General features: G+C 39.6%; 1 protein-coding gene across 1 annotated transcript in view; it reads left to right on the top strand.

The window, feature by feature from the left end:
• Nucleotides 1-7,899: 7,899 nt before the first annotated feature.
• Nucleotides 7,900-25,610, top strand: part of RIMKLB (ribosomal modification protein rimK like family member B) — a gene marked incomplete at both ends in the record, with an annotated part of 29,822 nt that continues 12,111 nt past the window's right edge. The window contains 2 exons of the mRNA XM_079715728.1: nucleotides 7,900-8,074; nucleotides 23,767-23,997. Coding sequence (XP_079571854.1) covers nucleotides 7,900-8,074; nucleotides 23,767-23,997 — 406 coding nt within the window. The remainder of the gene's footprint in view (nucleotides 8,075-23,766; nucleotides 23,998-25,610) is intronic.

Genomic DNA, 25,610 nt, shown 5'->3' with positions numbered 1-25,610 from the left:
TCTGTCCTCATAGAGTTTACTGTCTGATTTCATTGGTCCTCTTGTTTCAAGAGAGGTTGAATGGAGGGCGGGGGTGGGGGGCAGATTAGGTACAGATGTTGGGTAAATTGTCTTTCGTTACTTGGAACCTTTACTGTTTGGTCCTTTCCCGTGTCAATCACTTCTCCCAGCAATGTCTGGAGGAGTCTCCTGGATTGTGAATTGATGAGTTAGCAGAACAAATTTGTGTAAATGTTGATATGCCAAGTTTTTTTTTTTTTTTTTTTTTTTTTACTACCTTTCTTTCAAAAGTGGCAGCACACCACCAAGTTGTGATCAAAAAAAAATAATCCAAACCTACCTCTTAAATGTTTTTGCTCTATTCAATTCCTTAACAGTCCCCTTTTTGTTTCCCTCTCTCCATCTCTCTCTCTTTTAACCACTTCTGATACTAGCTCTTAGCTTCATGTTCTTAGAAATATAGAAATAAGGTCTCCAAGATAGAGCATGGATTTGCTATAAAAGATCAGACCGGTTCTGTCTTACTGCTCTGCTGTCCCGTATTTGGCAGTATTTCAGACTTTGATGCTTTATCAGAAAACTACATCTTGAAAATTCATGCAGGTTTGCCCAAATACAGCAAGCTTGGAATTCTTCCCTGATGCTTTGGAGTTCTCAGTTGTTAGCTTATTCCTTTGACATGTGATGTAGTTAGCCATATCTGCAAAGCCTTCTTGAATATGTTAACAGCTTCCCAACCCTTTTTACAGCATAGTGTCCAGAAAGAAAATTTCGAAGGAAGGCCTGACATTTAACATGTTAAATGTGATGAACTTTGAGCTGTACTGTGCATCGCATCTCAGGAACATTTTTTAAATTTTGTGCCACGTTCCAGAGATACTTTGATGTAACATTTCTCTGTTAAGTGAAATCATTAGAAATGTTATTTGGATTCCAGAGAAAACTTAGGTTTTGTTTATACCACAGGCTATTTTAGGAATTTTAGTAACAAAGCTACAGGTTATTTAAGTAAAGGTAACATATTTTTTTGACCCTTTAGTTGGGAATGTGTAAACATTTGCATGTTAATTTGCTCATGACAGTTTTTTTCCTTTTCCAGTTTTCTTTTTATTGTAAAATACACACAAAATTTCCGTCTTAACAGATTAGCGGTATTAAGTACATTCATATTGTGCAGCCATCACCATATGCATCTCCAGACTCTTTCATCCTGCATAACCGAAACCCTATACCCATAAAACAATAACTCCCTAATCTTTAAATGCCCCAGCCATTAACGACCATCATTCTACTTTCTGTGAATTTGAGTACTTTAGATTGTGGGGCATAATGTCGTCAAGGTTCATTCACGTTGTAAGCATCTATCAGCATCTAATGCCTTTTTAAGTCATTACATGCTGATACATGCATTTTGCTTATTATTCATCTGTCAAATGTACACGTGGGTTGCGTCCACCTTTTAGTTATTGTGAATAATGCTGCTCTGAACATGTGTGTACAGATACCTCTTTGTGACTCAGCTTTCAGTTCTTTTGGGTATATACCTAAAAGTGGAATTGCTAGATTGTATGGTGATTCCATTTTTAATTTTTTGAGGAACTGCCATACTGTTTTCGGCAGCAGCTGCACCATTTAACATTCCCACCGGCAGTTGGCAGGGCTTCCAGTTTCTCCACGTACTCCCCAAAACTTGTTATTTTCTGTTTTTTTTTCTTTCTTTTTTTTATTGTAACCATCCTGTGAGGTAGTTTTGTGTTTTTATTTACATTTCTTAGTGCTTAGTGCTGTTGAGCATTTTTTCTTATTCATGACATTTTAACATCAGATCATTTTTAGTTCTGTTGGGGCTGGGGGTTTGTCTCTTTTGTTACCATGGTATCTTTAGGGAGAGTGCGTAGTAGGCACTCAAATATTAATTGAATGTATTATGCAGTTGAATGCTTAGTTTTGTGTACTTAGTAGTTTATCTTTTTTGGCTATAATAAAGAATCCCCAAATATCATTGAGTTGGAAGTTTATTTCTCATGAAAAAGAGATAGTAAGCAGTCTAAGGCCACAGCACTGCGCAGTTGTCAGGGATTCGAGTTCTTCTAACACTTAGCTGCGCTTTTCTTAGGGTTGACTCTTGTCCTCTGTCCAGATGGTTGTTGGAGGTGTAGCCATGACACCCACATTCCAGGTAGCAGAATGGAGGAAGGGCCAAGGAAGAGTACATCTCTTTAGCGTGCTTCCTGGAAGTTGGAGTGCAGTACTTTGACTCAGCACTCTGCGACCATATCTAGTTGCAAGAAAGCCTACGGAATACAAATGCAGTCTCTTAGTCATATGGCATTGTGCTCAGGTAAATATCAGATCTGTTATTACAGAGGAGTAAGTGGAAAGTGGATATTGGTAGGCGGGTGGCAGTCTTTGCCATAGAGTGTGTGGAATTTGAAGTGACTCTGGGCTCTTCTACCACTTTCTAATTTAGACAAATGACCTCTCTGCTAGTGCAGCCTCACCTGCCCAGTGAGGACAATAATGTGTCACAGGGATGATTGTGAGGATTCAGTGAGAAGATACAAGTAAACTGTCTAACACAGTATTTGGTACATATAATTACTCAAAAGTGAATTTATCCAAATTCCCCTCGATATCTTTAGATATAGTAGAAAAGAGTACAAGGGACCATATTGAGTATGTATAGGAAAATGGTTATCCTCTCATTTTTCATGCAAAATCTTGTATATAGTTTTTTTAAGAAAAGGTATTATGATAGTGCTGTAAGGAGAGAGTATGAGTGAATGTGTCACGTAAAGTTTGGAAAATTAGATATTTGCTCTGTTTTTGAGGTATACTCTTTCAAGAATAAGTAGGGGACTGTCATCCATTTCTGTCACTGTAAAGTCAACTTTGATTGATTCCTAACCTGCTCCTGCTTTCACAGCCGTACAGTCTAACTTCAAGTTAATGTGCTAAGGAAAATGGCACCCAGACAGTGATATTTTTAAAGTGGCATCTTAGCTAAAGGATGAGATTGTGGAGGAACTATCGAGGTTTCTAAGGGACATTCTTTTAGTGGATGATGGGGTAACAGGTTTAACACTATTACTCGGTTGTCTCTGAGATTTTCATTTCATCATTCATTTTCTGTACCCCTTTAATAAGTATACCCCCCACACACACAATGGGGTGTTCCTACCTTTCTCCCATCTTTCTTCTTAATGCTTTTGTCGCTCTGCCTCTTACTCCCATTCATTCTCATTTCGAGCAGAAATTCAGATCCACCTCCTAAAGAGGCACTGGATAAGACAAGGAAAGGAAAGAGGGTAAAATTTCATATGTATCCCAGATTGTGTTTTGTTGTGTTTTGGATTTTTGGGGGAGGCGGGGAAGCATTAGAACTTACTGAGATTGAGAGAAAAGCCTTGATAAACACATCCTTGGTTTAAAACCTTAAGCATAACAAAGTAGGTGTTAAAAGGTACAATTAAAGTCAACATAGGCACGGAGTATGATTTGGAGGGAGACTGTTGGGATTTAGAAAATCTCTGGAAATACAAGCTAGGCCGCTTAGTATTACTTAGTTAAAAAAATTTATTTTAGGTGCATTTCTTAACTCTCTTAACCTTCATTTCTTAATCTGTAAAATGGTTACTATTAATACCCGAGGTTTAATTTGAAATAGTGTTCATTCAACTTTTAGTTTTAAAATAGCTCAGTATTTGGAGTTTGATAAGGCATGTCATTCAACATCTTTAAACATTATGCTTCTGTTATGGCATTTATTATATGTGTGTGTGTGTATATATATTTATTTATCATATGTATGTATATTATCACACACACAGAGTTGACCCTTGAACAACGTGGGTTGGAACTGTGCAAGTCCACTGATTTGTGGAATCTTTTTCAATAAATATGTACTGCAGTACTTTACTTGCTTAACCGAGGCAATAGTGGGTGGCATTTAGTTAAGGCATATTGAATATGCCCGTTTAGGCATATTGAAACAAGATCTGAAATTCAGTTGAACTCTTGGTTGGAAAAATATATTTAGTAGGTCAATGATAGTAGTTGAAACTGGACTGAGAATGACTTTTCTAGAGAAAGGAAAGAAGGGTTTAAGAACGAAGCCCTGGGAATTATGTACAGGGGGAAAGTTGTCAGGAGAAAACAGTTACAGGAAATAATAGTGAAAGAGTGCCTATTCGCACATTTGTTATTTTTCTGTACAAACCTAATCCACATCCAGGACAGAACGATGTCATTGAAAGTACAGCTGTAGTTATTGCCAAGTTGAGTAAATTCTAGTTTTTATATTTAAGTATGTATATATTCTTTCCTCTAACATATTTTCTTTTTCAGTCTTTTGATTCTAAGTTCATTTGGTATATCTTATCTGGAATAAAGAATTTTTCTATTAGTAAGAGATGCCCTTAATATCATCAGATGGTAGATTGTGATTTTGTTTTTTCTTTACCAGAATAATCACCACTGGGAAGGGGGCCTCACAAGAAATCACCTTGTTTATGATTCTCATTTAATTAGCCTTGCCTGGAGTATTTGAAGATGACAGTCATAAAAATTGGTGTGCTTATCCAGAAGTTTTCATGGGAAAACTATCTCTAATATAAAATTAAATTTTATAGATTTCTCTTTATTTCAAAAAGGCTAGTTTAGGGCTTCCCTGGTGGCGCAGTGGTTGAGAGTCCGCCTGCCGATGCAGGGGACACTGGTTCGTGCCCCGGTCCGGGAGGATCCCACATGCCGTGGAGCGGCTGGGCCCATGAGCCATGGCCCCTGAGCCTGCGCGTCCGGAGCCTGTGCTCCGCAACGGGAAAGGCCGCAACAGTGAGAGGCCTGCGTATCGCAAAAAAAAAAAAAAAAAGGCTAGTTTAGCATTTATTTATTATCTGATGTTTATATATTATTTGGTTCTTTTGGAGAAATAAAAAAATAGAGAATTAGTAGATCTGATTTTTTTTTTATATTCTAAGAGGAAAAATCAACAATGTATATGTGGACGTTTGCAAATGCCCTATTGATCTTACACTGTTGGAGAATAAACTTTTTTCCTACAGATATGTTATTGGGTAGCCAAACCTACTACTTTAAATGTCAGGGGGAAAAAGGGGAACCATTTTACTTTACAGGGGACTCTTTCCTGTCATTGATTGATTGATTGCTGTGTGGCTTGCGGGATCTTAGTTCCCCGACCAGGGGTCAAACGCATGCCTCCTGCAGTGGAAGCACAGAGTCCCAACCACTGGACCACCAGGGAAGTCCCTCCTGTCTTTTAAAACAGTGGATATGATATGAACTTCAGTACTAACCTTTCATTGGCATACTTTGTGCTCCTAGGTGGTGTAGGTTTACTGTTATGCTTCTGACTTTTTATCAGCTTTTTTGTTTTGTCTTTTTCCTTGATGTTAACAGATGGGGGGAAAAAAAGAGAAAAGTAGATGTTTAAAAATCATAGTCAGGGAGGAGATACCAACCTGTTCGTCTCTGCCTGGCCTATAGGAATGCATTGGTGGCCTTGCAGGCCAGGAGGGCTGTTGGAGATGCAGAGCCTCTGCTTTGCTGGCGTCTTTACCTGTTTCCTGGGTATTGTTAAATGCGAATCCCAACGGAACAGTCTGAAAAAGGAACAGCCACTACAGCAGCATCCCTGGGCACCACGGATGGTCAGCCGCTTATCCTCCCGTGGAAACTGGGGGAGACCACTGGGCAGAGAAGAGGTCGTGCCCTTTCACTCCCTGGCAATAAACTGGTCTCTGGAGATGACTAAAATTATAGTAGATAAAAAATCTAGACAGGTCTTACTTGAAGATACCAACACCAGTCAGCTGAGGGTTGTTAAGCACACTTTGCCTTTTAGAAACTGGTGATGTCATTCACTTGTACAGGAAGACTGAGTTGGAATACAGTGTCGCATACCTCTACAAATCTTTACAGGAAAACCAGGGCATAACACAAAAATCTCTTGAAGGTGATAAAATGTATTCTACGTGATCAAACTGAAGATACCTCAGTTCAGGACAAGGTGACAGCCCCCATGGGGGTACCACTTCTTCTGCAGGGTGAGAGCATTCCTCCAGTTACAGATTAGGGGGTGTGGGCATCCCCCCTGTAAGAATGTGGTCCAGTTGCGGCCAATGATGCTCTCTCTACCTTTGCTTCATGTCTTCCAGACAGAGAGCGGAATCATTTTCTTTCTTAGAAACCTAGGTTCATGAGGATTTCGAGCCCTTTCATTAAAAAGAAAATGAAAGGCGATGGGGAGCCTAATATGAGCCTGTTGTTAGTTGTTGGTTGCACACAAGTGTAGAAACACCCAAACTTTACATGAGGATATCGGCTGTGGCCATGAAGCCAGCCAGACAAGATGGATATGCCCATTGGCATCATCTCTTAGGAGTTGCTGCATGACTGTGAGATTGCAGCCCTGGAGTGTTTTTATTGTCTGGTTATAGAATCACTGAAAACACCATGTTGTGTTACGGTTGTGGCCTGGGCATTTTCCTGAAAGCTGACATGCCATAACTGCTTCCCAGTTGCCAGTGGCTATAACATCCCATCCTGATTTCTACTGGGTCCACAACTGCCCTAGTAATGCAGTGCAATTTCATGCAATGAAGTCAATCATAGAACAGACAGTGGTCAAAGGGTCAGGGGAGGCACAGACGTGGCTTCGGAGTATAGGAGGTCAATGACAGGTTGTTTCAAAACCTACCCATTGTAAACATTTTAAGGGCATTTTTATAGTTCCCCTCTCAAGGGAAACTGGACATCTCTACAATAGATGCTCTGGTGTGACTTGTGGAGCTTTTCCTTCTGAGTGAGACCCTTTCCATTCACCTGGAAGGCCACATCCCATGTTCCTTGTGTGTAAATTGAGCCCCAGTCCCCTGATGCCTTTGAGACTGTGGGTCCCCAGGCAGGTGGGTGAGTGTGGTAGGCAGGACAGGTCGAGGTCTTGAGGGAGGGAGTGGTGTGTGTGTGTGCGTGTGTATGTGTGTGTGTGTGGTAGTGCCTCTGTCCCATGATGTTCTGCTCTTACTGTGTGCATCTGTGGAGCAGCCCCTTCTGGCTGAGACTGTGGAAAGCACGTGAACGGTGCGTAAGGGACCAGTCCGGCTGCTGTGATGCTGGAAGCCGTCCATTGCTTCCTCTATTCCTTGCCCTTGTCCTGTCCTTCTGTGTTAGGTTTCCCATGTCATCTGGGATAATACTAGAAATCACCTATTATACTTGTTAGTAAAACTTGTAACTTTTTTCTTCTTTTCATGAAAATGATTTTCAGTTGTCTTGCTCATGATATAAACTCTGAGAAGCAGCACTGTCTTTTTTTGTTGGTGGCATTCTAGTAAACAAGCTATGTTTGTTTAAGAAAAATTCTGTTTAAAAATAGAATAAAAACAGTGAGTAAGAGCATGCTGTTTCCTGACTGAAAAACAAATTTTAGTGAATGAACTTTGGCATTTATTTAAATAACTTTGGCAGTTATTTAAATTATTTTCCCCACATTCTCAAATTACTTATTTTGACTAAAGTTGCTATGTGAATGACATCATTGTTGATGCTCATCTAGTAATATGTGCTACCATCTGATTTTTAAACATACCTATAAATATGTTTATAAGAAACTATACATGTATGAAATAAAGGAAGATAATTGAACAATAGCTATAGATACATGAATATACATAATCTGTTCAAGATTGTAGTGACGGAAAAGACGGGGTATAGTTCCTGTTTTTCATGGCTAGTATATAATCATGGTGTGATTTGTGTGAAAGCAAAAAATTGAGTCAGTTTCTCGATTTACTTTTTATGTATATCCTCTTTTCCAGCTAGAAGGAGTCTATATTCAGGAGGAAGTAATCCCAGAAAAGGAAGAACAGGCAGAGCAAGATGTGTAGCTCTGTGGCCGCCAAGTTGTGGTTTTTGACAGATCGTCGAATCAGGGAAGACTATCCCCAAAAAGAGATCTTACGAGCATTAAAGGCCAAATGTTGTGAGGAGGAACTGGACTTTAGGGCTGTGGTGATGGATGAGGTGGTGCTAACAGTCGAGCAAGGAAACCTGGGTAAGTCTACATTTAAGTAACTTCTTTGCATTTTTACTTAGAATTTGGTGACTCTGCATGTTTTAGGAATAATTAGGGCAAAGGATTTGTTAATAGCCTTATTATTACTAAGTGTCATCTAATCTAAAAATCTAGTATATTTTATGGAAGAAATGGCAACACCGGTATTTGTTAAACCCCTTATTGTATTATTTAGGAAATAGTTGGGAGGGAAATTAAAGATAACCTACTAGTTTTCTTCCATTATTGTTTTCTATTTTTAAAATGCCTTCTTTATAAGGTGCCTCTAAGGGAATTTGTACCCCATCAGGGTCCTTCTAGTAAATTGATCAAAATCCATGTGTAATTCTCATTTTCTTTTTTCTTTATAAGATACTTTATACGTATGGTGTTAAATACAGCTTTTCTTTCTGGATAAAAGTGTCCAAATGATTTGACTTAATTTGTGATAAGTATTTTTAATATTTTCAGTAGTTCATATTGTTTTCAGATTACTAGGGGAAGAGATTTTGGAAATGTGTAGAAATTCTTTAGGACTGACTTGCAGGAATCTTTAAGCTTTGTAAAAGGATTTGTTACAGCTAAATTGATCCTTTCTATTAGGGAGAGGTGGTTATTGTGAGAATTAATAATGCAGAGTACAGATCTGCTTTTAAGGTAATTTCACCCATGGGCTTATTTCAGTTTTTCTGTCTTTGTCTCTTTTGACCTAATTCATCCTTAAGAGCCATTTATGCCACAAAATTCTGTTGCTTTTTTTCCCCCAAGCCACAGCTATTCTGACTTCTACTTTTTACTGTCCTGGGTCAGGATCTTAAGGCCCCAAATTTTAATGCTGCAGCAGCCCTCTATGTCTTTTTCAAAAGTCTTTCCTTTCTAGCCCTTTCTCATTCATTAGACACTACTTTTATCATCTTAACATGATAAAACCTTCAGAAACTCTCTACTTCCCTATAACATTAAATCTAATCTTATTTTAAAGACTTTTCACTGATGCATGTCCCATAAATCCAGGAGTTTCTACGTTTTTTTTTTTTTGTTTACATTTTGCATATTTTGAATTATTTAAACCGCATACCATCTTGTAAGGAAGGTAATATTATCATTTTACAGGTGAGGAAACAGACTCTTGAACAATTAAGTGGATAAATTAGAATAAAATCCCTCTTCTCACATATTGTTAACTCTGCTGTAAATGCTGCAGATAGACCATTTGTCCAACCTTGTCTCTTATTAGTCTGTATTGTTTGCCTTGGATCAGTATGTTCAGTATGAAAGCTCAATGTCATTTATGCTCATTGCTGTTTCTTTGTCTTTGCTCATATATTTCAGTACACCTTAATATTTCTGGACCACAGTTAACTGTGGTAACTGTGGATAAGGGGACTGCTGCATTCTCCTATAATATTTTTTATTTCTGTAGAATCGGTAGTAATGTTCCCCCTTTCATTTCTGAGTTTAGTAACTTGAGTCTTCCCTCTTTTTCTTAGTCCATCTAGATAAAGTTTTGCCGATTTTGTTGATGTCTCCTGTATTAGTGTCTTCTTTTGTGTTTAGTTGCCATTTTTGTAGAAATCTTTACATTTCCTTTTATTTCCTTTTGTGTATATTTCATTTGCTTTTTGCGTTTACCATGGGGATTACATTTAACATCCTTATGTTGTACTCCTCTAATTTGAATTTATACCACCCGAACTTCAGTAACATGCAAACACTCTGCCCCTTTACCACTCTGTCTCCACCCCTTTCATTTGTTGATGTCACAAAATTACACCTTTATTCATTTAGTGGCCAAAAACATAAACTGATAATCCTTTTAAATGCACGAGTCTCTTAAGTTATATAGAAAACAAGAGTTGGAGTTACAAACGAAAGTTATAGCAATACTAGCTTTTATACTAATGGTTGTTTATTTTTTCTTGAATTATATTAGTCTCTAAATTGTGAAGTACAGTTACAAACTATTGTTGCAGTAATGTTAGCTTTTCTAATTGCCCATTTATTTACCTTTATTGAGATATTTATTTTTCCATACGACTTTGAGTTACTGGCAGATGTCCTTTCATTTCACCTTACAGGTTCACCAACTCCCTCAACTTTTGCTTTTCTGTGAATGTCTTAAATTCTCCCTCTTTTTTTTTTAACTTCTTTATTGGAGTATAATTGCTTTACAATGGTGTGTTAGTTTTTGCTTTATAACAAAGTGAATCAGTTATACACATACATATGTTCCCACATCTCTTCCCTCTTGCGTCTCCCTCCCTCCCACCCTCCCTATCCCACCCCTCTAGGAGGTCACAAAGCACCGAGCTGATCTCCCTGTGCTATGCGGCTGCTTCCCACTAGCTATCTATTTTACGTTTGGTAGTGTATATACGTCCATGCCACTCCCTCACTTTGTCCCAGCTTACCCTTCCCCTCCCCATATCCTCAAGTCCATTCTCTAGTAGGTCTGTGTCTTTATTCCCGTCTTGCCCCTAGGTTCTTCATGACCATTGTTTTTTCTTAGATTCCATACATATGTGTTAGCATACGGTATTTGTTTTTCTCTTTCTGACTTACTTCACTCTGTATGACAGACTCTAGGTTCATCCACCTCACTACAAATAACTCAATTTCATTTCTTTTTATGGCTGAGTAATATTCCATTGTGTATATGTGCCACATCTTTATCCATTCATCTGTTGATGGACACTTAGGTTGCTTCCATGTCCTGGCTATTGTAAATAAAGCTGCAATGAACATTTTGCTACATGTCTCTTTTTGAATTATGGTTTTCTCGGGGTATATGGCCAGTAGTGGGATTGCTGGGTCGTATGGTAGTTCTATTTTTAGTTTTTTAAGGAACCTCCATACTGTTCTCCATAGTGGCTGTATCAATTTACATTCCCACCAACAGTGCAAGAGGGTTCCCTTTTCTCCACACTCTCTCCAGCATTTATTGTTTGTAGATTTTTTGCGGTACGCGGGCCTCTCACTGTTGTGGCCTCTCCCGTTGCAGAGCACAGGCTCCGGATGCACAGGCTCAGCGGCCGTGGCTCGTGGGCCCAGCCGCTCCGCGGTATGTGGGATCTTCCCGGACCGGGGCACGAACCCATGTCCCCTGCATCGGCAGGCGGACTCTCAACCACTGCGCCACCAGGGAAGCCCCTGTTTGTAGATTTTTTGATGATGGCCATTCTGACCGGTGTGAGATGATATCTCATTGTAGTTTTGGTTTTCATTTCTGTAATGATTAATGATGTTGAGCATTCTTTCACGTGCTTGTTGGCAGTCTGTATATCTTCTTTGGAGAAATGTCTATTTAGGTCTTCTGCCCACTTTTGGATTGGGTTGTTTGTTTTTCTGATACTGAGCTGCATGAGCTGCTTGTAAATTTTGAAGATTAATCCTTTGTCATTTGCTTCATTTGCAAATATTTTCTCCCATTCTGAGTGTTGTCTTTTGGTCTTGTTTATGGTTTCCTTTGCTGTGCAAAAGCTTTGAAGTTTCATTAGGTCCCATGTGTTTATTTTTGTCTTTATTTCCATTTCTCTAGGAGGTGGGTCTAAAAGGATCTTGCTGTGATTTATGTCATAGAGTGTTCTGCCTGTGTTTTCCTCTAAGAGTTTTATAGTGTCTGGCCTTACATTTAGGTCTTTAATCCATTTTGAGTTTATTTTTGTGTATGGTGTTAGGGAGTGTTCCAATTTCATACTTTTACATGTACCTGTCCAGTTTTCCCAGCACCACTATTGAAGAGGCTGTCTTTTCTCCACTGTATATTCTTGCCTCCTTTATCAAAGATAAGGTGACCATATGTGCGTGGGTTTATCTCTGGGCTTTCTATCCTGTTCCATTGATCTATATTTCTGTTTTTGTGCCAGTACCATACTGTCTTAATTACTGTAGCTTTGTAGTATATAGTCTGAAGTCAGGGAGCCTGATTCCTCCAGCTCCATTTTTCTTTCTCAAGATTCCTTCGGCTATTCGGGGTCTTTTGTGTTTCCATACAAATTGTGAAATTTTTTGTTCTAGTTCTGTGAAAAATGCCAGTGGTAGTTTCTACCTCTTTTTTGAATTAGAGTTTTGCTGGATGTAGGAGTTTTGGTTGGCAGTTTTTCTTTTAGCACTTTGAATGTATTAGACCCCTGTCTTCTGGCCTCCAAAGTTTCTGATGAGAAATCTGCTGATAATTTTATTGAGGATCCATAGAATGTGATGATTTGCTTCTGTCTTGCTTTTTTCAAAATTCTCTCTTTGTCCTGGGTTTTGAAAGTTTAAGTATAGTGTATCAACATGTGTCTGTTTGAGTTCATAAGGTGGAGACTGTTGAGCTTCTTAGATGTTTATATTCATGTCTTTCATCACATTTGGGAAGTTTTCAGCCACTATTTCATCAAATATTATCTCTGCACAATGCCCCCCCACCAGCCTCCCCACCCCAATCTTCCTGGGACTCCCACAATGTATAAGTTCACTGATTCTTCTGTCTGCTCAGATCTGCTCTGAATCCCTCTAAGTGAATTCTCATTTCTGTTATTGTACCCTTCAGCTCCAGAATTACTTATTGGTTTCTTTTTTATGTTTTCTGTCTACTGGTATTAACATTTTGTTCACACATTGTTTCTTTGACTTTTTTCTCATCTTTCTTTAGTTCTTTGAGCATCTTTAAGGTAGGTTCTTTTAATGTCTTTGTCTAATCTCTCTGCCATTAATTAGGACTTCAAGAATGGTATCTGTTGATTTATTTCATTCCTTTTAGTGGCCATACTTTCTTGGTTTTCTGTATGCCTTGTGGGTTTTTGTTGAATTCTGCACATTTGAATCTAATGTGGAAACTCTGGAAATCAGTCTCCCCCTTCCCCAGGGTTTGCTGTTTTTTGTTTACTGTTTTTGTTGTTTTGATTGTCATAGACTGTCTCTGTACCTCAGATCAGCCTAAGGTGCAATCTTAATGTCTTCTAAGGTCTTTTCTGAACCTTTGCCTAGGCACTTGCAGTCACTTTTTAAATTATCCCCATATATGCAGTTGAATGTCCTAGTGTTTAGTGTATGGCTTCTGAGAGGGGAAAAATGACAAGGGAGAAAGGGGCAAAGGGGATATTTGAAGAAATAAATAAGTCCCCTGGAAGTGACTTCAGCTGGAAGGGGAGGGGCTCGTAAAAGTGGCAGGAGTGGCACAACAAAAATGGCTACTGGCCTCTCTGTCTGCACCTCTGATCAGAAGCTGCATCCAGCCATCAGAGCAGAGATGCCGGATATTTGGAGGGCAGCATCCTTATAGACCACCCTGACTCCTGCAAGGCATGTCAGCTGCTCCAGAACCAAGTGCAGTATTGCTAAAGAATGGGGGATGGGTAGTTGCTACTTTTCTAGAGCTGAAATTGATGAAAATTAACTGCACTTACCATGCCAGTATTTTCCTTCATTATCCTTCAACAGATTGACAATGCATTTGTTGTTTAGGTGGCGAGACAGAGTCCTGATGCTCCCTACTCCTCCATCTTCCCGGAATCCTCTCTGTACTCTTTTTTTTTTTTATTTTTTGCGGTATGCGGGCCTCTCACTGTTGTGGCCTCTCCCATTGCGGAGCACAGGCTCCGGACGCGCAGGCTCAGCGGCCATGGCTCACGGGCACAGCCGCTCTGCGGCATGTGGGATCTTCCAGGACCGGGGCATGAACCGTGTCCCCTGCATCGGGAGGCGGACTCTCTACCACTGTGCCATCAGGGAAGCCCCTGTACTCATTTTTAATTGGTGTGTGTCTCTTTTTGTTTTGTAGTCTTATATTATATTCTGGGGAAAAGTCTCTTACTGGATACATGTACTGTGAATATCTTCTCTCACTCTGTGGCTTGCCTTTTTCACTCTGTTAATGGCATCTTCTGGTCAGTGAAAGTTTTTAAATTTAATTAAGTATGGTTTATTTTTTCTTATTTTTTGATTAGTGCTTCTTGTGTCCCAGTTAAGAAAATGTATGTGCCCAAGAGTCCTTATTTTGAGATACATGCTGAAAACCTACTTCGTAAAATACAACATTGTTAAGTGAAATTATTGTTAGGAAAAGGGCGTATACTATTTTCTAAGGGGAGGATGGGTATGTGACTGTAACTTTTGCTGGTTTAAAAAATAGTTAATAGAAGGATAAATCATAATTTTCCAAGTGTGGTTACCTTTAGGGAAAAGAAAGGGTTCAAGAGGACAGGGATGAGCTAGACTACTCTGACTCTAACAAGGTTGGCCATGTATTGATAATTGAAAGTAGGTGATGGTACATTGGATTCATTATAGTATTTTTATTTTCTGTTTAGGAGTTTTCTTAATAAAATTAAAATAAATGGAGAGAATATTTCAACTGATGAAAATTTTTGACTCAAGGATAGAAGGAGAAAGTTTGGAATTTAATCATTTTTGGTATGGCACTTTGATGAGATTATAGGTTGTTTCTTGCTCAAGTTAACTAGAGATATTTTAATTGCTTACAAATCAAATAACCTTCCCCATTAACAGAAATTAATTCCAGAGAGCATATTGCCAAAAATAGACGCTCAGAGACTTGGTTACTTGGCATAGATAGGGCAGAAATCAATTAATACTACGTTCCTTATTTCAGAGTGGGAATCTCATAACCCATGGTACACAGTGGTGAAACTGGTAATTAAGTAATTACTTTTATTCACTTGGAATCATGGTCTTTTTGAAGATAAAGCCTTGGAATCTGTTAGGTACTGCCACAGGAAACTTTTTTTAAAGAGTATGAGGGATTTGGAAACATGAGACTGAATAGCCTTCTGAAGGCATTGGGGAACTTAAAGCAAAGGAATGATGAGGAGCTCAGATCTCTAAATTCTTCCTTCAAGGCAAATAACAAAATTCAGGGGCTTTCCAGTATTTAGGATTATAGGTCTAACCTAACCATTAGAGCATATTCTTGTTGAAAGGAGTCTTCCAGCTGTCATGCTGCTAGGGCTTTGGAGGGAATTCATGTGATATAATGAAAAGAGCTTCTGCTTTAGAACTAGTTAGATCTAGCTATCCTGGCTGATTTAGTTTTTAAACTAAACTGTTTTGCAGTTGGTCAGACTGGTTGTCTTGATACTGCTAAATTAAGTCTGCTGGTAAATTCTCTCCTTGACCAGTAGGGAAATTTCTAGATATCATGTAGTTAGGTCACCTGCTCTTAATTGCCAAAAGGAGGTTAGAACAGACTGATATAAATATTTGTCTTTAACCTGGAGCCACTGTTAAAAAGTTTACTCTTGGGGCTTCCCTGGTGGCGCAGAGGTTGAGAGTCCGCCTGCCGATGCAGGGGACACGGGTTCGTGCCCCGGTCTGGGAGGATCCCGCGTGCCGCGGAGCGGCTGGGCCCGTGAGCCATGGCCGCTGAGCCTGCGCGTCCGGAGCCTGTGCTCCGCAACGGGAGAGGCCACAGCAGTGAGAGGCCCGCATACCACAAAAAAAAAAAAAAGTTTACTCTTTTTCAAAGAGGGACTTGACATTTAAAGGACATCACAAAGATACTTTGCTTACACTCTTCCCTTTTTTACATTAGTCTGTTGCTGGGAGACTGCTGTAAATTTTTATGGCTGGCTTCATTAATAGCGACCTAAATGATACATTTCCCCACTTTTCTTCTATATAGTTTTCTTTTAAACTATTTCAGTATAGATTGCTATCTTATGGGGGAATAAAATGTAATTTTGGTTAGATATAACATTTCATATTTGGATAATAGAAAAAAGTTCATAAAGTTTTCATGTTAAGTTAGAAAAATAGAAATATGTTTTCTTGCTTCTAATACTGAGACCTTATGCATCAGATATCAAATAAATCAAGTTTGCTTGGGAGTTGAGGAAAAAAAAGGAGATGAAGAATCAACAGCTACCACATGTGCCGTCAGCCTACCCCAATTGACTATTGTAAACTAAGAGTAATTGATAGCCACTAACAATTATTAACTACGTACTATGTGCCAATCTTTATCAAATACTTAACATGCACTTTCCCCCATCATCCTCCTCAAAACTGTTTAAGTGGGGCTAGGACTTTATCCCAAGGCTCAGAGTATCTTAAAATAGATCCTCAATGTTTTTGAATGAATAAAAGAAGGAGTGGTTAAGTGGATGAGTCCTTTAAGGGTATTTTATCTTTTTATCACTTTCATGAAGTATTTTCTTCTGAGCCATTTTTTTCTATCTATAGAAAAGGTAAAGAGAATGTACTCAAACATGCAGAGCTTGAATGCCAGCATTTATAAAATTAAGATTAATTAGAATTATTTAGCTAGTGGCATCACATTTCTCTACATTTGATATGTCCTACCTGCTTTTTGGGGTAGGGTCGGTTGTCTTGACCCCCAGATTCTGTATTTTTTAAAGGTACTTAGAGCAGAAGCTAGCCAGTCATTACCTTCAGTAAAAGATGTTTTTAAAACAGACGTCATAATCTGACTTTCCTCATCTCTTTCTCCTTTTCTCTCTCTTTTTTTCAAACACATGATGGTCAGCTGCAAAGCGGCAGTGCTCAGTGATAATGAGGCACACTGTTATAGTAGACTTCCTTTTGTTTCTTTCAGTACCACTGATGGACCTGGGAAAGGAATTTTATTGGTTCCTTATCATTCCCCAAAGAGCATACCATTGAAGAGAAAAATTTTCTTGCTACCTGGGATTAATAGTGAGATAAGGCTTGGAAACAAATTGGACAGGATAAGGATTGCTGAGGATGTTAAACAGGGGTAGTTTGATAGGAAACATAAAATGTATCTTCGTAGGAAGCACGTAAGCAGAAAGAAAAGGCATGTGTATTCTCAAAAGAATGGATTGTTTTATTCTTGTTTTTGATATTTGATAATTTAGATGTATGAGTACTAACCCAGCCTTAATAAAGACTTTTTAGTGTTGTATATAACTCTTGAGAATTATCTGACCCTTAGTACTGTAAATTTCCATTACCAGTTGTCCTGTTCTCTTCAAAATTTGGGTAATTACTTTTCATCCTACATTTTTGGGACCTGGTGGAAACTAGCCAGTGATTTTTTTAAGGTGATAATTTTTTAAATATTCATTTATTTATCCCCCCCGCCTGCATCAGGTCTTAGTTGTGGCACATGGGATCTTCGTTGAGGCATGTGGGATCTTGCCTTATGGCACGCAGGCTCTTCTTCGCAGTGTGCGGGCTTCTCTCTAGTTGTGACATGTGCGCTCCGGAGCGCATGGGCTCTGTAGTTTGCGGCACTTGGACTTTCTTGTTGAAATGCGAGAGCTCAATAGTTGGGGCACGCAGGCTTAGTTGCTGTGCGGCATGTGGGATCTTAGTTTCCCGACCACGGATCGAACCCGCGTCCCGTGCATTGCAAGGCCGATTCTTTACCACTGGACCGCCAGGGAAGTCCCAAGCCAGGTTGTTTTTTTTTTTTTTTTTGCGGTACGCGGGCCTCTCACTGCTGTGGCCTCTCCCGTTGCGGAGCACAGGCTCCGGACGCGCAGGCTCGGCGGCCGTGGCTCACGGGCCCAGCCGCTCCGCGGCGTGTGGGATCTTCCCGGACCGGGGCACGAACCCGTGTCCCCTGCATCGGCAGGCGGACTCTCAACCACTGTGCCACCAGGGAAGCCCCAGGCCAGTGATTTTTTTTAAGAAAAGCTTAGGAGGACAATTCTCATGAGAAGATAGTTTTGCATTTATAGTAGGCACCAGTTCTGTGTGACCTAAGCCCTCTTGCTGCAATCTTTTTTTAATGTCCTAAAGTAGATTAATTGATAAATAGATTTATAGTGAGTTGAGTATTTTAAAACGTTCAGAATTATCTCGTCTTTTTTGTTAATGTAGCTCCTTTTATTTTGCATGTGGTGGTGAATTTAATAACTTTGTCAGTTAAGTAATGGATTAGCATTCTGGATTATTGACCTAAACAACTAAAGTTTGTTATGTGAATTTAGCTGGAAGTAGGGAGCTCAGAAGTTATAAATCTCTTACCCTGACTCCTTGCTTTTTCTAAGTAGAACTCAGCCTGAGAAAGAACAGGTTAGATTTCTTGTCCTAAATTTGGTTTTGACTGCCTTTAGCAAGTTACTTTAGCTTTCAGTTAGTCTTCCCTCCTCCGCCTTCCAAGATGAACTAATATAAAGTTTTTACTGCAGTAGTAGCACTTGAAACATAAATGGCAAGGGAGATGGGTCACTGGCAGAATAGTAAATGGGCTTTTGGTGAGAGAAAGGATGAGAAAGCATTAAAAAAAAAAAAAGTGAAAAGCTGAGCAGCAAAACCCAGAGGTTTTGAAACTGGAATGACCAGCGTCAGTTCTCTTTAGAGAATACTTAAGAATTTGGTATGTCTTGGGTTCTCCCCTCCAAATCGGGTTTTCATTAAGAATTTTAAACGAAGAGAAAAGTTGAAAGACTAGAATTATGAACAGGTATATTCTTGCTACCTGGATTGAGTGTTCAATAGTAACCCCCTGTCACAGTTCTTTAATATCTCTTTCTCCTAGTACGTATAAACATTATGTACATTACACACAGCCTTTTGAGAGCGTCATTATCTTTTGAATACAAGTAGCTATCTTAATGTTCACCCTGAATATTTCAGTATCTGAGGCCAAAAAATAAGGATATTGTTCCCTATCAGCCAACACAATTAGCACGCCTAAGAAAAGTAAACTCTTTAATGTCATCTCATATATACTCTAGAATCAGATTGTCGCAGTTGATTCCAAAATACCTTTTTCAGTTATTTTCTTTTTTTTTTTGCGATACGCGGGCCTCCCACTGTTGTGGCCTCTCCCGTTGCGGGGTACAGGCTCTAGACGCACAGGCTCAGCGGCCATGGCTCACGGACCCAGCCGCTCCGCAACACGTGGGATCTTCCCGGACCGGGGCACGAAATCGTGTCCCCTGCATCGGCAGGCGGACTCTCAACCACTGTGCCACCAGGGAAGCCCCAGTTATTTTCAAATCAGGCTCTATAAGGTTCATGCATTGTATTTGGATATAATGTCTACTTAGTCTTTCTAACTCTAGACATTCTTCCCATCTTTATTTCTAAAGTGACATCAACTTTTTGAAGTGATCAGAACAATGTCTCATATCCTGGATTTGTGTGATAGTTTTCTTGTGATGTCTGCTTCCTGAAGCTTCCTGTGAGTTGGCATGATTAGATAGAGTTCATGTGTTTTGTGCACACAGTTACCTTTTAGTTGACCATGGATACTTCATAGTGCGTCCTTCCAGGAGGCCCAAAATGATAGTCTGTGCCACTGTCCAGGATAAGTTTGATCACTGGGACAGGTAGAGTCTGCATGGTCTGTTAGAAAAATCTATTTTTATCTTTTGCCTAGCGATTCTTTGATATTTTGGCACTATACAGATATCCCATCCACTTTTCCTTATAATGATATTTTGATATTTCATTGGGATTTGCAAAATGGTGATTTTTCTAATTTTGCTATTCCTTCTATATTAATTGGCATTCTTCTCTAAAGAAGACCTTTTCCTACTGGTGATAAATAGCTCCTTCTGAAATGGGGGCATAAATGTAATTTTTCCTCATTATTTACCAGTTTTTATTTCTTTATTTTTTAATAAATTTATTTATTTTTGGCTGCATTGGGTCTTTGTTGCTGCGTGTGGGCTTTCTCTAGTTGCGGAGAGCGTGGGCTTCTTACTGTGGTAGCTTTTCTTGTTGCAGAGCACGGGCTCTAGGCGCGCAGGCTTCAGTAGTTGTGGCACGTGGGCTCAGTAGTTGTGGCACGCAGGCTTAGTTGCCCTGTGGCACGTGGATCTTAGTTTCCCGACCAGGGTTCGAACCCACGTCCCCTGCATTGGCAGGCGGATTCTTAACCATTGCGCCACCAGGGAAGTCCCTACCAGTTTTTAGAATACAGATTTATGTAATAGTTCCTCAAGTGATAGCAAATGAGCCCCCCTTCTCCATTATCATTATAGGTTAATGAGCTTTTTTTTGCATTGTTAGTAGTTCTTTTTTTCTTTGAAATTTGGCTAAATTGAAAGCTCTTTCAGGCTGTCTCCTGTGTTCTAGTAACTCATCTGTCTTAATCTTTGAGTGCGTCCTTGATTTTTGGCACAGAGACTGTGTCACTTTTTAATTGTGTACAAATAGCTCCTTCACTGGAAACTTCCAGTTTAAATTCTTAAAATTTGTTAGCTTTAAAGTGATTCCAGAGGTCCTGGTAAGTCCTCTGGAATACTAAAGGATGGAAGAAAAAGAAATGCCAGTCAGCAGATAAGCCTATCCTTATTTCCTGAGGATGAAAACACCTAGTACTTATCATGTAGCCAAACTAGTTTCAAAAAGCACAGGTGTAGAGCAGGCTACATGAGAGATTTCCCACTTAATTACTGGCAAGGAGATTATTAATATCCCAAAGGAATCTTTCAACTTGGGAGAACAATCAGCCCTCAGCACCTTCTCACTCTGCCTTGACAACAGTAGCAGCCTTTTAATACATAATACATATATATATATATTTTTTTTGCGGTACGTGGGCCTCTCACTGTTGTGGCCTCTCCCGTTGCGGAGCACAGGCTCCGGACGTGCAGGCTCAGCGGCCATGGCTCACGGGCCCAGCCGCTCCGCGGCACGTGGGATCTTCCTGGACCGGGACACGAACCCGTGTCCCCTGCATCGGCAGGCGGACTCTCAACCACTGCGCCACCAGGGAAGCCCCCATAATATATTTTTATCTAAAAAATGTAGGAATAAAAATTGTTCCCAACCCCATTGCTATTCTAAGATTAACTCATTATTTATTGGCTTTAAATTTTTTTTTTTTTTTAAAGATTTTGGGGGTAGGAGTTTATTAATTAATTTATTTATTTTTGCTGTGTTGGGTCTTCGTTTCTGTGCGAGGTCTTTCTCTAGTTGTGGCAAGCGGGGGCCACTCTTCATCGCGTTGTGCAGGCCTCTCACTATCGCGGCCTCTCTTGTTGCGGAGCACAGGCTCCAGACGCGCAGGCTCAGCGGCCATGGCTCACGGGCCTAGTTGCTCCGCGGCATGTGGGATCCTCCCAGACCAGGGCTCGAACCCGTGTCCCCTGCATTAGCAGGCAGATTCTCAACCACCGCGCCACCAGGGAAGCCTGGCTTTTAATGTTTAATCATACACAATTCAAAACTTACCCAAAATATTTATATTGAAATCTCTATCCCAGTATGAAACAAAACTAGATGAATAGTTTCATAAGTTGCTGTTTAAGATGATGAGCAAAAAAGACAGTATACGCTTGAGGAAGTGGAATTGAAAGCAAAGCTGACTGGTAGCACATTCAGTTGGAATAGCTGTTTTCACAATGAGTAGAGTGGAATTGTGCATGTGTATAATGAATAACAGGGATCTAAGGAAAAGAGTCATTCTCCCTATATTTCAGTTTTATAAGCTCCGCATCAAAGATGAGTGGTATTTACTAAGAGTACTCAAGAGGTCAGTAATACTTTGCCTTTTTTTTTGACTCACATTCATCTGTACCTGCCCTTCTTTCTGGGCAGCCTCGGATCACCTTCTGCTTGTCTAGGATAATAAAGTGTCTGTTTCTGTTGCAGGAGGCATTGAATTTCTTTCCATCCTCAATAATGCCCATATAGTGTACTATGCAGATCTGACTGTGCTTTGGATAAAGTACTCCCATATTCCCAAGTTCCGTTGGCAGCAGACCAAGAGTGGAACACATTGCCTTCTCTATCCCCTTTCTTAAAAGGAGCAAAAAGTGTCTCCATTTTAGGGAAATGAGAAGATAATGTCATAATGGATGAATTTTCTCTTGACAGTTGACAGTGTCTCTTTTCCTGATCACTCAAGTTTTCCCAAACTCAATCTTTGTTTTACCTCTGTTTCATTTAATGAATTTGATTATTCTCTCCAGGTAACACTGACTTTTCTTATTTTTCATATTACGACTTAAAACTAGATTTTCCTGTTTTTTTTGACTCCTTTTTCCTCAGGTTTTTGTTTCCTTCTCGTGTCCCTTAACTGAGATTCATCAAATCCAGTCCTAGGAATTTCCATTCTTTCTTTTTCTTTTTTCAGCCTATACATCCCCATTTCTTTAGGCATTAAGTCTTGGGCTGATTCCTTCTGTAAGCACACACACACCCCACACTACCAGATATGAATTATTTTACACACCTGTAATACACATGTGTATTGTATATACACATCTGTATAGTTCCCATCCGTACTTCAGCTATTACAGAATAGTTCTACTTTGATGCTATCACCAGAATCTTTCATATCTACATCCAGAGGCAGCATCTTTTGCCGTAAACTGGGTTCCCTTTTCACCTTTCCCATTCTCCATGTCCCCTTTTAACTCCCAATTTGGTCACTAGGCTTTTTTCTGATTTCAAGTAAAATGCTGTTTAGATTTTCCTGTTGAGGCAAGTCAGCACAAGAGCCCAGGAAATGAGAAAATGTAGGATTGCAGAAATCTGCTGCTACTGATCTCAGGATGCCTGTAGCAGCATGGTCAGTGAACGACTGCAAGGACAATGCCTGAAGCCTTTGGCAAAAAACCTCACATCTGCTGATGATCACAGCGCTACCTGTAGCTGCCCCTGGAGAATAATGACTTCTACTTCTCTTTTTTTTTTGCGGTACGCGGGCCTCTCACTGTCGTGGCCTCTCCCGTTGCGGAGCACAGGCTCCGGACGCGCAGGCTCAGCGGCCATGGCTCACGGGCCCAGCCGCTCCGCGGCATGTGGGATCCTCCTGGACTGGAGCACGAACCCTTGTCCCCTGCATCGGCAGGTGGACTCCCAACCACTGCGCCACCAGGGAGGCCCTATTTGGGACCTCTTTAAAAATAGAATGGTATTGGATAAAACTCAAAAAACTGCTCTTTTAAAAATTCTCTTTTTGGGGCTTCCCTGGTGGCCCAGTGGTTAAGAATCCGCCTGCCAATGCAGGAGACACGGGTTCAAGCCCTGGTCCGGGAAGATCCCACATGCCGCCTAGCAGCTAAGCCTGTGAGCCACAACTACTGAGCCTGCGCTCTAGAGCCTTCAAGCCACAGCTACTGAAGCCCACGAGCTGAGAGCCCATGCTCCGCAACAGAAGAAGACACCTTAGTGAGAAGCCTGCGCACTGCAATGAAGAGTGGCCCCCGCTTGCCACAACGAGAGAAAGTCCGCGCGCAGCAACGCAGCCCCAACGCAGCCAAAAATAAATAAATAAATAAATTTACTTAAAAAAAAAATTTCTCTTCTTGTACTAAAAGCATATATCCTCACTTAAAAAAGATAGAGAATTGCATGGAGCAAAATGTTTTAAAGTTCCTCATTCTGCCTTTCTCTTCCTGCCTTACCACCCACACATACTCAGAGAAAGCCATTTTTATATATTTTCTGTACATATGTAAACACAAAAGTTATTTGCTCTTTAAAAAACTTAACCTTATGCATCTGGACATTCTTTCCATCTTCGAACATAGAGATTTATGACATTCTTTTCAATGGATATGTAATACTTCATTGTATTGACATGTACTGTAATTTATTTACCCAGGTATACATTCTTATTGCATCTTCTTTGTTCTTTCAAAAGAAAATTTTTTAAGGAGGAATGTCTCTCTGTCCCAGTGAAATGTTAGCAAAATAGTACATTTAGTTTTGAGACCTAAGCTTTGGTATATATCTATTTCTCTATTTTATTGTATATTCCCCTTTAATGGTTGTGGTTTCATTCCTATATATTTCAGGTCTTCGTATCAACGGAGAGCTAATTACTGCCTACCCTCAGGTGGTGGTAGTGAGAGTACCAACCCCTTGGGTGCAAAGTGATAGTGACATCACTGTATTGCGTCATCTAGAGAAGATGGGATGCAGGTTGATGAACCGACCTCAAGCCATCCTGAACTGTGTTAATAAGTTCTGGACGTTTCAAGAGTTGGCAGGTCATGGTGTTCCTCTGCCAGATACTTTCTCTTATGGTGAGTTAACTAATAAGAATTTATAGCCTAAATTTTAGAGCACCAGTAAGTTTTGAAAGCCCTACTAAACTAATAGGGTTATGTGATATAAGGAAATTTGTGAACAAGGAAGAACTCTTAGAAGCAATTTTCAGTTTTAACAAACTGGGCAGGAGAATTATGAATCTGTGTATGGTATGGGTAGAATGGACTGACCAAACTTTCTGTAATGGGCCAAATAGTAAATATTTGGGGCTTGCCAGGCTATAAGTTCTCTCCTGTGACCCTCAGTAAAGCTGTTGTACTGAGAAACGTGCTGTAGACAAAGCTTAAACAATGAGTGTGGCTGTTTTCTAGTAAAACTTAATTACAAAAAAGGGCTGTATGCCAAATCAGTCCTTAGCGTGGCAACCCCTGAGGTAAAAGAATCTGTCATCTCTATAATTTCTGATTATCTTCATTACCATTTTCATGATAATGGTTCATCAATATTTTCATATTTTTAAAGAAAATTACACTATACTAGGTGTGCTTTAAACCAGTGCTTCTAAAATCATCTGTGGTAGAGGACTATTTTTTTTTTTAAGACCCATTTGCTGTGGATAAGTACACATAAAGTACCGTAAAAATAGCAGAGCAATGCCAAATTGCTTTCTTGTGCTTACTCTTTTTGTATTTATTTGGACACATATCAGTAGCAAAGAAATCACAAACAGGCAGGGGTTACTGGACCACACTTGGAGTAGCACTGCTGTAAACAGTATTATGTTAATATATTTCCTGCCTTTCCAGTTTTTCTAGTTTGGAAAGAATCAGACTTGCTATAAATCAGTATACTTTTTCATAAAAATATTTCTTAAAATGTCCAGCGGAATGCTTGGAGAGTTAACGAGGCTTTAAAAAGAAATTCCTGTCCTGTTACAGTTTGAGAGTTCTCTCTTCCTGATGCTTTTGAGATATTATATAGTTTATTTCATCGTTCTGCAATTCTGATTTTAAGAGAATGGAAAGGAGAAAAGTATATTAACCAAATTAATGAATATTACCTGTCCTCTCACGTTTAAGGTTTAAAATTTGGAGACTAGGTCATCTTAATATCTTTAACCTGCAAATTTATGATATCACAGTTGTTTAATGAACCTTTTCTTGGTCTGATTATTCTGTCATCATGCTGATTTTTTACAACTACAATCCATTTTTGCTGTAGCTTTGCTTCTGTATCGTTTGTTCCTAGGAATATAAACAGAAAGAACAAGACATAACCCATGGGTACTGAATAGCAGCTCAGTGTAGAAAGAACTCTGATTTATAATAGAGATAAGAAATATTAATTTGTGTATTTGACGAGAGAGAGAACCATGCCTGCGCATGCAGCATCTTTTCAACTTTGGATAAGTCTACCCAACTGCCTCACTCTTCTGTTTCTTAATCCAAATAGAATTCTATATACTAAAGTAGATCTTGGCTTCTATTATTTGTGTGGTAGAGAAATAAGGGCTAAAAATATGAAAAATGTTATAGAATCAGGAAACTTTGTTTTAATTTCTTTGAGTTGTATATTAGAATATTTATAGTTTAAGATAGTTTTTATCCATTTTAAAAGGAGTGGTTGTTTAACTGAAGACAAAATTTAG

Source organism: Hyperoodon ampullatus (assembly GCF_949752795.1).
Source record: "Hyperoodon ampullatus genome assembly, chromosome: 11".
NCBI lineage: Eukaryota > Metazoa > Chordata > Mammalia > Artiodactyla > Ziphiidae > Hyperoodon > Hyperoodon ampullatus.
This window is presented reverse-complemented; position numbering and strand designations above follow the sequence as displayed.